The sequence below is a fragment of the Lepidochelys olivacea genome, assembly GCF_965140295.1.
Source record: "Lepidochelys olivacea isolate rLepOli2 genome assembly, chromosome: 3".
NCBI classification, from domain to species: Eukaryota; Metazoa; Chordata; order Testudines; family Cheloniidae; genus Lepidochelys; species Lepidochelys olivacea.
The window spans coordinates 10,445,358-10,457,918 of NC_140413.1; the positions used below are offsets into that span (position 1 = coordinate 10,445,358).

Here is a 12,561-nt window from a genome sequence, read left to right on the forward strand (position 1 = left end):
GAGTTGTAATTTGACTGTCTCATGAGTCTTTCCCATGGAACGATTTTTCAGAAATTGCATTTTTCATAGGGGGAAAAGCACCATTTTGACAGAAAATTCCCAACCAGCTTTATTCTCAAGTCTGCAAAATCAGTCTGGAAATCTCAAATGCAGGCTTTTGAGGGGATTTGTCATCTCCTGTTTCCAGTCTAGCCAGAAACATAATGAGAGCAGCTTCCCTCAGAAGTGGAGCTTTCACTTCTGCTTCCGGCCAAAAGGCAGAAGTACAAAGGTGCTCAGTGAAAATGAAAAATACTTCAGCGATATATTACAAGGACTTTTTCCATTCCATCTCAAAACACACACACACACACAACCAAAACAGCTTGGTTTAGGGTTGGGTTCAGTTCTAGTTTGGGGGGAAGGTTCAAAGAAACAGGGTGGTGAGGTTCTTATTTTTTCCAGACTGAGGAAGGATTTTCAAAAGTGCTCTTTTGCTACAACACAGTTTTATGAACAGTTTTGGAATAATTAATTTATTCCAGTAAGACAAGACAATTAATGTGAATTGACTGAGAAGCTCAAAATCTAGGCAGTTCAGCCATCAAAAAAGCCTAAGAAATAAAAGACCTGAGATGTGTTTTCTTCAGTATTGCCAACCCCACACATTCAAAAACCGTGATTGGGGCCCCCCAGAATCATGAGAATTGCTTTAAAAATCACGAGGTGTTGTTGTTATTGTTGAAAGAATAAATGTTGGGTTCTTTTTCTTTACTGTCTGGTTTGCGAAACTTTAGGGTGAACTTGCTTCACACTTTCAATCTCTTCTCTGCAACCATGGTAGCTAAAAAATGACTTTTTTTAAATGAAAGCTGAGATTCTTAGGTAGTCACTTGATTCCAGAGGCTGGAACTTTTAATACCAAAAATCAATAGAATCCAGATAAAATCACAAGAATTGGCAGCACTGTACGGTGTATATTTCAATTAGGCCTATAGGCCCTATAGTTAGGGATTTTTAAAAATACAAACCTGTCTTCTTGTGGGTCTTTGCTCATTTCACACCCCATGGGTTAAGTCCCCAGTGGTGACCATGTAGGATTTGAAAGTTGGCATTCTCCAAAGGGCCTACATCTTCCCTGAGCTCTTGAGGGTGGGGATTGTCTTTTTGTTCTGTTTGTACAGCACCTGGCACAATGGAGTCCTGGTCTTGCATTTGGTAGAGGGGAAGATATGGTGGTTTTGTAAAGGTGTTTGGTAAAGGGAATTCCCTTCTCCTTTGTCTTGCTATCCACATCACAGCCTGGATTTTTGGAGAACATTAGGGGTTTTCGAGCACCTTCATTTTGGGGTTGCCAACCTGGGCCTGGTTTTTCATAGAGCAGGTGCTGAGTGATTTCTGAAAATCGTGGCCCCCCAAATCATTAGTCACTAATACAAAATATTTGTCCTAATGCTTGCCCCACTAGACACATGGACTAAAGCATTGGGTGGGGAGGAGTTGTGTCCATTGGGAATTTTGGAAATATTGAAAAAATGAAAAGTGAAAATTTATGACCAACGTCTGAAAAACTTTCAACCTAAAACTAAAACATTTGTGACCAAAAATGTTCAGTTTTCTGAAGAAAAAAAACAAAACAAAACAAAAAACCTGCAAAACAAACAAAAAGCCCACCCACGAATTTTGACACTTCCCATGAACATTTTCACCCAAATTTCCACAGAAAAAAAGTTTTGATGGAAAATGTTTGAGCAGCCTGAGAGGCCCCTGGCATTACATTACACCCAGTGGTAGCATCAGTGGAAGCTGTTGCATAAAGAGGCCTCTGTTGTTTTTATGAAAGTGTTGTTTAACCCTGCTCTGAGCCCCTTACGGCCATGTCTTACGGCCATCAGCTCTAGAGAATTGGGCCATTCCTAGCTGACCTGGGAGCACAGGACCAGAGAAAGCACAGACGGTTTAGTGTGTCCACACTAGCATTAGAATCATAGAATAGAATATCAGGGTTGGAAGGGACCTCAGGAGGTCATCTAGTCCAATCCCCTGCTCAAAGCAGGACCAATCCCCAACTAAATCATCCCAGCCACGCCTTTGTCAAGCCTGACCTTCAAAATCTCTAAGGAAAGAGATTCCACCACCTCCCTAGGTAACCCATTGCAGTGCTTCACCACCCTCCTAGTGAAAAGGTTTTTCCTAATATCCAACCTAGACCTCCCCCACTGCAACTTGAGACCATTGCCTTGTTCTGTCATCTGCCACCACTGAGAACAGCTGAGCTCCATCCTCTTTGGAACCCCCTTTCAGGTAGTTGAAGGCTGCTATCAAATCCCCCCTCAATCTTCTCTTCTTCAGACTAAATAATCCCAGTTCCCTCAGCCTCTCCTCATAAATCATGTGCTCCAGCCCCCTAATCATTTTTGTTGCCCTCTGCTGGACTCTTTCCAATTTTTCCACATCCTTCTTGTAGTGTGGGGCCCCAAACTGGACACAGGACTCTAGATGAGGCCTCGCCAATGCCATTGCCAACTCACGTTCTGAACTGTGGCCCTTTTGCCCCACCTCCACCTAGCACTGTTGTAAAACATTTTGGGCACAATGCCCTCTGAGGAGCTATCCCACAGGACCCAGCCCAGCTCTCTGAAGCAATGGGTTCTGGGACATCTGTAACATCCACCAGTGCATGATGGGACAGCAGTGGGAGAACTGTTTGAACTAGTAGTCCCTAAACCTGTGCAGACTAAGGGAGCCCTTCTGAAAGCGAGGCTGACCCAAGCAGTCACTGGGCTGGAATTAAAGTATGCGGGTTGTTGTTATTTTTATACTATAGCAGCACCTAGTGGCCCCTCCCGAGGTCAGGGCTTCACTGTGCTAGGTGCTGTACAGAAGAGCTCATAAAGTGATATTATCCCTTATTTTACAGTACTATACCACAAAGACCTGTGGTACTGATTCAGGATTCGGGCTGTGGAACCGGGCTCAGGCTGTGGAGAAAAAATAGCAGTGCAGATATTCAGGGCTCTGAAACCTGGCAAAGGGGGAGGGTCTCAGAGCCCAGGCTCCAATCCTAGCTGGAACGTCTACACTGCTATTTTTAGCATCACAGCCCAAACCCCGTGAGCCCGAGTCAGTTGACCCAAGCTCTGAGACTCGGCGCTACGGGGTCTTTTATTGCAGTGAAGATGTTCCCATAGGGCCTAATCCAAAACCATTGCAGTCAGTGGAGAAACTGCCCTTGACCAGGGTGGGTAAAAATTGACCGGGCGGAGGGGGGTGGGGGCATGGATTTTTTTTTTATTTAAATTGGATTTTGTTGATTTTGTTATTTAAATTATAATGTTTTTCTTCTTAAATGTTTCTTTTCTGTTTATAATGAAATATTAATTTAATACAAAATATGTTAGGACCTAAACTTATCATAATCTCTTAAAACACAAGGTGGTTGAGGTAATATCTTTTATTAGACAAACTTCTGTGGTGAAAGAGACCCGCTTTTGAGCTTATATAGAAGAAGAGCTCTATGTGAGCTCAAAAGCTTGTCTTGAGTGTTAAACACCCATTTTTTCATGGTCTGTGTGTATAAAAACTTCCTCACCGCATTTTCCACTTTTATGCATCTGATGAAGTGAGCTGTAGCTCACGAAAGCTTATGCTCAAATAAATTGGTTAGTCTCTAAGGTGCCACAAGTCCTCCTTTTCTTTTTGCGAATACAGACTAACACAGCTGCTACTCTGAAACCTGTCTTGAGTTGTAAATCAATATGGTTTAATGATGATATCCGTCAATGAGAATGTGCCTTTCTTTGGAGAATAATGGGCATTTGACCTCTCTTCTCCTCCCAATCTCATTATCACTAAACCAGGGATAAATATTAACTGCCTCTACGAGATGATGTGGGGGCTAGCACATTACCCTGTGTGACGTGCTCTGAGATCCTCAGATGGAAAGCACCACAGTAATGCAAAACGTTATGATGTTTCCAAGTTTTTGCTCTCACTAGAGCTGCTCCTACCTCATAACAGGAAGCCTCAAACTGACACACTTGAATCTGCCCAGTTGACCTTCAAGCTCCTCCCTACAAGCTGGAGGAGGCTTTGGTTTCCCCCTTGGGTTATGCGACATTGCCAATAAATCTCAAACCAATAGCCAGGCCCGGCACACACAAAAACTCGTGTTGCTCTGGAGACATATTATCTTTCAGTGAAAGGGGTAGTCTGGGCTGCTTGCTGGTGGCATTATTTGAAAAGGTCAAAGAGAGAATGTGACTTGACTGTCTGTCTTGCGACGTTCTATATATAGAATATTTATCACCCCTGCTGCATTAATTAGGCTGTGCGCACACAAAGTCTTTTCACATCACATGGGTTTTTACTTAAGCTCCTAGTAGGGCTTGATTTGCCCCAGAATGTCAGGAAAGCAGAGGTCTTTTCTGCTTCAGTGGCTGTAACCAGACAGAGCACACGTGAATAGTTACATACTTGTTCAGAGAGATGCGGCCGTGCCGTGGACACAGGGCATGGAAATGTAGCAATGAAACAACACCACCAAGTATTTCAGTGACACAGGGTCCAAACTGGAGTGGATTATTATGTTAGTCATACTCTGACAGTGTCCACAAAGTGCTGGGTGTGGCCAGCGTTTAGAGTAAGACACAGGGCCCGAGTCTACGTTTCATGGCACTGCATTTACACTGGTGCAACTCTGCTGGTGTAAAGTTGGTGTGTTGGGACAGAGAATCAGGCCTGGAGCCTCTGCCCTGAAGCGTTTACAATCCAAGGACCTGATCCAAAGCTGATGGAAATCGACAGGAGCCAGGAAGAGGACTGCAGCAGAACCAGCACTTTGAATGGTCTTGAGCAGGGCAAGGCCAGCAAGGAGGAAGCTGGAGTAGTTGAGGTATGAGAGGATGGGGGCCTGAAGGAGAAATTTAGCTGAGTGGACTGAGAGGACAGGCTGGGTCTTAGGCGATGTCGACACTTCGCAGAGACGTGTAGAGCAGTGGTTCTCAAACTAGGGCCACCGCTTGTGCAGGGAAAGCCCCTGGCGGGCCGGGCCGGTTTGTTTACCTGCTGCATCCGCAGGTTCGGCCCATTGCGGCTCCCACGGACCGCGGTTCGCCGCTCTAGACCAGTAGGGGCTGCGGGAAGCGGTGCGGGCCGAGGGATGTGCTGGCCACCCTTCCTGAAGCCCCCATTGGCCTGGAGCAGCAAATGGTGGCCAGTGGGAGCTGCGATCGGCTGAACCTGCAGACACGGCAGGTATACAAAGCTGCCTGGCCCGCCAGGGGCTTTCCCTGAACAGGCGGCAGCCCTAGTCTGAGAACCACTGATGTAGAGTACATACACCTCATGTCCCCCTAGCACGGGTATAAATAGCAGTGTAGACAGTGAGGCACTGCTTAGGTGAGTAAAGACACACTAGAACCTTAGCATATTTACCCTACATGGCTCTCTACATGCCCAAACAATGCCTCCCCCATCTCCACTGCTATTTTTAAGGGCAGTGTCCCATTTCCTCCCTGTGCAGGAGCCTTTCCCCGATGCAGGGAAAGGCTCAGTAGCAGGGAAAGGCTCTGGCAGAGGGGAGCCTTTCACTGCTGCATATAGTGACACACCACAATGTGGACGCAGCCTGCTTTTCACGGTGGCTACTCGTACGCTACACACTGCTGCCAGTGTAGACAAGGCCTCAGAGAAGTTGTGTAGAAAGTAGCGACAAGATTTAAATGTGGCCTAGATGTGCGGGTCTAGAGAGATATTGAATTAAAAGGGAAGGCCCAGTACAAGTACTTGAGAAGATGGTGGTGTCATCCACTATGACCAAGGGCAGGGGATAGATTGGGGTTCACTAAAATCCGTGCACCACATATTTAATTCCCCAATTAAAGGCAGACCAGCTAAACCCAATAGTGTCACTGTGTCTTGCAGCAGGTGACGACTTTGTGATTGTACTGTATGATTTCGCCTCCACAAGTGACCGCGACTTGGAGCTGACCAAGGGAGAGAAGCTTCAAATCCTATCTAGGTAAGTGATCCTCACCCACAGCACTTGCTAGCCCCTGCTGAAGAAGCCTTTATAAAATACCGTGGGGCTGCAGAGATCTGGGTTCAGTGCTTGGCTGTGCCAGACTAACTCTGTGATCTTGGGAAGTCACTTGGTTCCCTAGCTGTAGAACAGGGATGATAACACATTTTGAGTCTATTGAGTTTAAAAGTTCTTTCAGACAGGGACTGTTGTTCACATGTGTATGGACAGCACCAAGCAATGTGGCTTTGCTGTGAGTTGATGCTCATACGCACTAAAGTAGTATAAATAATGACTTGTTAGCTGTGTATACACCGTAGGCTGATCTTTGCCTTAAAAAGGATATGGGTTTGGTTTAGTTTGGGGTGGGACATCGTTTACATTGCTTTAAAAACTTTTGTGTGACCATAGTACCAGTGAAAGGCAACAGACTGACAGCCCTGAAACACATGCCATGTTTCAGAGTAACAGCCGTGTTAGTCTGTATTCGCAAAAAGAAAAAGGAGGACTTGTGGCACCTTAGAGACTAACCAATTTATTTGAGCATGAGCTTTCGTGAGCTACAGCTCACTTCATCGGATGCATATGAGCTGTAGCTCACAAAAGCTCATGCTCAAATAAATTGGTTAGTCTCTAAGGTGCCACATGCCATGTGTTAATCCAGATGCAAGCAGCATTGCAGGCTTGCCTTGCATTACCCTACCATGTGACTTTCCACTCTCCCCCTCAGGGAGCTGCAGTGAAGGAGCTGTTTATTAAGTGTTAGTCCATGACCTCTCTTTGAGGCTGTCACAAATGGGGTTAGTGATGCTGGTGGATATTTCTGATTCAGACACCTGTCCTCCGGGCTGAGACCACTCAGCTGGTTACATGTGGGCTCCTGAACATCCAGCGGATGAGAACAGCTTTCAGTTACTACCCTGGTAGTGCTGTGGTTTCTGAAGGCACTCAGAGTGGCCAAAGCAGAGAGCTGCCTAATGTAATAAAGGAAGCAGCAGTGAGGAGCAGATGGGGAATTGAAGACAATGCCTGGGTCTCTGGCTGGGAGCTTGGGACTGAAGGTGGGAAGTGAAAAACACCGACTTGTTCAGGGTTGAATAAACCAACGTCTTTAAAGGTTGCCTTTCTAGACTGCTTTCAAACTGGGGGTGGCCTATAGAAATGAGCGTCTATGGGCCTGTCCATACTGCAGCTGGGAGGTGTAATTCCCAGCTTGGGTAGACATACCTGTGCCAGTTCTGATCAAGCTAGTGTGCTAAAAATATCGGGGTGGCCCCGGCGGCATGGACCTCTGATCTCAGACCGGGTTGTACTTGGGCAGCTAGCCCAGCCCTGTGCTGCTGCAGGGACACTGCTATTTTTAGCACGCTAGCTTGATCACCTCCCAGCTGCAGTGTAGACATACCCTGTGGTGCTACTTGGTGAGTACAGGGTTACCTACATGGGAGAGGGCTTCAGAACGTGCCTCCTACTTTGCAAGGTTCATGAAGCCTCCAAATCCATGAGTCGTCTTAGGCGGGAGCCAGGCCAAAGCTCCTTTTGGTGTTCATGCTTCTTGTCCTGTTTGGTTTTGTAGAGATGGGGACTGGTGGCTGGCAAAGTCTCTCACCACTGGAAAGAAGGGTTACGTCCCCAGTAACTTCGTCGCACAAATGGATACCTTGGAAGTGGAAAAGTACGTGCATGAGCTTATATGAAACATTAACATTAATATCAGTGCTTTATATTTATAATAACCCCTCCCAGGGCTCTTATAAAAATAGGAGCAGGAAGGGCTGACAATCCATCACCAAAACGCAGCCACAGCTGTGCTGGAAGGTGACAGCTGTTTCACAGCCCACCGTAATACTACACACCAGTTTAGGACAGGAAGTGGAGTTTAAAATGCAGAGTGTTTTAGGGGATTGGAATTGCCAAGAGGAATGTGGCCAGAGAATTTGTGGGGGAGGGATAGCTCAGTGGTTTGAGCATTAGCCTGCTAAACCCAGGGTTGTGAGTTCAATCCTTGAGGGGGACATTTAGGGATCTGAGGCAAAAATCGGGGATTGGTCCTGCTTTCAGCAGGGGGGTTGGACTAGATGACCTCCTGAGGTCCCTCCCAACCCTGATATTCTATGATTCAGAAGAGTAACAAAAACAGTGATACTGTTCCCTATCTTTCTAATGGGAGGATTGAATTCCTAATATCTTCATATCCTTTAAATACCAGTGAATTAAAGGGCTCAGAGAAGGTGCAAATGGAGTTTCTAGTGTGGTAGAAAAGTAAAAGGCAGCATTCAATTTCAATTTGGAAGGAATTCGTCTCTTAACATATCTGCAATCAGTAACTGCTTAAAAAGGATACACTCTGTAATATAATGCCATATGATTATTTAGTAGCTTTGGTCCCAACGAATTCCAAAGGAGACTACAGTGGGTACAGTTAAAAAAAAGGTCATTCCAGTTTAGGGTGACTAGATAGCAAGTGTGAAAAATCGGGATGGAGGTGTGGAGGATAATAGGCACCTATATAGGATATACCAAGTATCAGGACTGTCCTTATAAAATTGGGACAGCTGGTCACCCTACTCCAGTTTCAGAGTGATTCCAGTGATGTGCTGTATATTTATAAAACAGGGAATACAAGTAGAACCAGCAATATCTCTAGAACTAAAATGAACTTTTTAAGTGTCTCCACTGAGGAAGAGCGCTTGCATATACAGCCATCACTCCGCTCACCACTGAAAAACCTTTTCTTGGGGCAGAACATGACAGCTCTTTAACAGCCCAGTGCAATGTCACTTAGTCAGATAGAGAAGTGAAGACGTGTCCAGCTGAACCTGCAAAAGAATATATACAGGCTTATCCCTGGGATATACGTTCACACTGATGTTTGGACGCAAAGTGGACAGAAATCTTATCCTAATCTCTTGAAAAATGTTGCATTAGGGGACTCTTCCCAACCTAAAACCATCCTGAAATGTAGTCAGTCTTAGACAGAGGAACATCCAACCTAGGACTGAAAGTGAGGGCTTGGGTTGGGTCCAGTCCCCTGCAATCACACATAACCACCTCACCTAATCCTGTTCATCAACCTATCAGCTCCATCTTAAAACTAGTGAGGTTGTTTGCCCTCACCACTCCTGTAGGAAGGCTGTTCCAAAACCTCACTCCTCTGATGGTTAGAGAGCTTCTTCTAATTTCCAACCTGAATTTAGTCATGGCCAGTTTATCCCCAGTTTGTTGAAGTTTGTCCTTCAACTTAAATAGCTCTTCTCACTTCCTTGATGTATTTCTAAAGAGCAGTCTTGTCCCCTCATAGCTCCATTTTGCTAAGCTAAACACAACACTCAGCCTTTTAATGGCACGACAGTGAACAGCTGGGTAGCATTTGCCTCTTCTTGGAGCTCTTCATAATTATTTCATGACTTTTCTCCCTCAGATGGTTTTTTAAAGCTCTCAGTAGAAAAGATGCCGAACGGCTGTTGATGGCTCCTGGCAACAAAGTTGGGTCTTTCCTTGTACGAGAGAGTGAAACAAATAAAGGTAAGATTTGGGAGGTGGGTTGCCTCTGATTATTGCCATTGCTGGACAAACCTCCAATGATTTCAAATTAGAACCCCCGCAAATTTGGCTGTTTCTCCTATGGTTCTACATTCTCAAAACCTACTGGAGCTGTACCAACCTAGACAGGTTAGATTGGATACAACATATCTGCAAAACTGGGCCCTACTTTCATGAGATCAGATTTTCTCACAAGGTTTCTTGCATTTCCAGTTCCAGTGCCTGGGTGTGGGTGTGGAAATGATAGCTATCCGCAGAACAGCCCCTGTCATATTTTGTGCCAAAGATGTGGGAAGTTCAAGGGGGAGTGGTGCCAAAATTTTTCCATAGAATAGTTGTTTTTCTCCGATTGAAATGGCTTTTTTGACAAAATGAACATTTTGTCAACATTTTTCATAGCACATTTGGGTTTTCAACCAAAACTCAACACATTTTGAAGAACATTTTGATGAAAATAATTTCATTTTTGTGGAAATTTTTCACAGGGGGGAAAAAATAATTTCCCTGCTACCTTTAATAGGGGGGAATTGATCCAAATGTTTCAGAGCCTCTGAAAGGCTTGATTCTGTGCATGGACATACATTTGGGCCAGGGGAGAAAGGGTAATTCACAAGCTTTCTGAACTGATTCACCCATCCCTAGTTATTAATTTTCACATACACAGTGATGCACAGGTGTTGAGGACTCAATCAGACATAGATGGAAGGGGGGAATCGCTGAAGTAAACAATTGTAACCCACACATGTCCTGGGTATGGTGTTCTGTCCCCTCTAATGGAACTGAGCTACAGCCTTAGATTAAGGGCCATGTAGCTTTTAGCTTATGCAATAGAGGCTCATGCATTTAGCTCCAGAGGTCCCAGGTTCGATCCCATCTGCCGCCAACCGCTGTCTGTCGGTGTTACATAATCTTTTGTGTGTATATAACTGTTAAGATCTTGTTTCTTTGTGCTGCACTGTCAAAGGTTATGTCTCAAGGTTGCCCCTTTGGGATGAAGGCAGGCGTTCATACAGCATTCCTTGGGTGACAGCATTCCTGTGGGCCAGTCCTGGGGTACAGCCCTCCAGCTGTACCTCTTAGCAAGTCCACCCTCTTCCAGAAGGGTATAAAACAGTCTAAATAAAAAGGCAAATTGTCCCAAGGCCCACAAGGAGCCAGACCCCTCCCTCACACAAAGGAGGGGAAGCTCTCTCTGTGGCTCCACAGGAAATCCCAGCTCCCAGTCTACTCCATGGCTACAGGCCAAGCATTAGTCCTGGGGATGTCAATAAATGCAACAAACCAGCCTGCCTTCTTTTCTCAGGGGGCGCAGGCTAGCGGTGCTGCCAAGCTGTTCCTTGGCAAAGAGCCCCATGCCCTAGCCCTTGTCTACACTACAGATTAATTCAGTTTAATTTACGTCACTCAGGGATGTGAAAAATCCACACCCTGAGTGGCATAAGTTACACCGACCTAAGCACTATGTCGGCAGGAGAGCTTCTGCTGCCAACATACCTATCGCCGCTTGCAGAGGCAGGAATTATTAAGCTGATGGGAGAGCTCTTTCCTGTCCACTCAAGAGTGTCTTCACCACAAGCGCTACAGCAGCCTGGTGCAGCTGCGCCTCTGGAAATGATGTAGTGTAGATGTAGCCCTGGTCTGGGAGCTCTAGCGCTGCTTGTTTCAGAGTGTAATCATAACTGGGCTGAGCACCTCCCCTTTAAGGGCGGGTTGGGTTGATTGTGACCATAGAGTTCTTTAAGCCCTTCTTGACTGGGGCGTGTGTGGGAGGCGGGGAGGTTCTTTGCCCCTTCACATATGCCTTTACAATTTTAGGAAGTGTGCTGTCTGCAAAGTCCGGCAGCCATTTTGTGTTCACTTCAGGGCAGAGGATTACCAGGAAGTAACAGACCGGGTTCTCCAAAGGGGACTTTGTTTTTGTTCTTTCTTGTTTTATGGCTCTTGTCTCCGTCAGCATAGAAGATGGGAGTATACTTGGTCACAGAGACAAGGTGGTTCAGTGGTTTAGGCTCTAGCCTAGGACGTGGGAGAGGTGGTTCATGTCCTTGATCCACACAGACTGCCGGTGTTACTTTACACAAGTCATTTAGTTTCTCTGTGCTCCTCTGTTCCCCATCTGTAGAATGGGGACAACAACATTTCCTTACCTCCCAGCAGTGTTGTGAGGCTACATTCATTAAAGATTGTGAGGCAGTTGGATAGTACAGTATTGGGGGCCATATAAGTATCTTAGATAGGCAGAAATTTGGAGTGTCCCCTGCAGTGCTATGAAAAGCTGCTAACCTCTCCTCATTGAAATCCCTCCTCAATGCCCACTTCTGCAATCTATTATGTATAAGAACGGCCACACTGGCTCAGACCAATGCTCCATCAAGCTCAATATCTTGTCTCTGACAGGGGCCAGTGTCAGAGGCTTCAAGGCAAGTTATTGGGTGAAACATCCCCTGTCGTCCAGTCCCAGCTTCTGGCATCCAGAGGCTTAGGGGCACCTGGAGTATGAGGTTCCATCCCTGACCATCTTGGCTCAGAGCAGTTGATGGACCTGTGCTCTATGAATGTATCTAATTCTTTTTTGAGCCAGCTAATAAAAGCTTGGGGGAGGGGCAGCTGGCTTAGATTCTTGAATGTGATCGCCTCTTTCACCGACTTTCATGTGTTTCTCTTGTACCTTTGGCAAGGAAGCTCTTCAAAACAGGAACTGTCCCTTCCTCTGTGTGGCCAGTCCCTAGACATATTGTGGGCCCCACCATTACATACCAGTAGTGTGGGTGACAAGCTCTTTTTCCAGCTCACAACACTGAAAGGAGCCTTCGTTGATTAGATGTGCCATTCTCAGGCAAAGAAGACCTTGCCTTGCTAAGCAGGGAGAGCAAGTTACTTGAGAAAAGGAGACTTAGTGGGGACCTGATAACAGTTTTCAAATACGTTAGGGGCTGTTATAAAGAGGACTGTGATCAATTGTTCTCCATGTCCACTGAAGATTGATCAAGAAATAGGCTTAATTTGCCGCAAGGGAG

The 12,561-nt window shown here is 45.8% G+C and overlaps 1 protein-coding gene across 1 annotated transcript in view; it reads left to right on the forward strand.

Annotated features, from left to right (window-relative positions):
- BLK (BLK proto-oncogene, Src family tyrosine kinase) overlaps positions 1-12,561 on the forward strand; it is a 92,599-nt gene that overhangs the window by 52,764 nt on the left and 27,274 nt on the right. Inside the window, exons 4-6 of the mRNA XM_084622047.1 lie at positions 5,905-6,001; positions 7,578-7,676; positions 9,423-9,526. Of these exons, the coding sequence (XP_084478173.1) occupies positions 5,905-6,001; positions 7,578-7,676; positions 9,423-9,526 (300 nt within the window). The remainder of the gene's footprint in view (positions 1-5,904; positions 6,002-7,577; positions 7,677-9,422; positions 9,527-12,561) is intronic.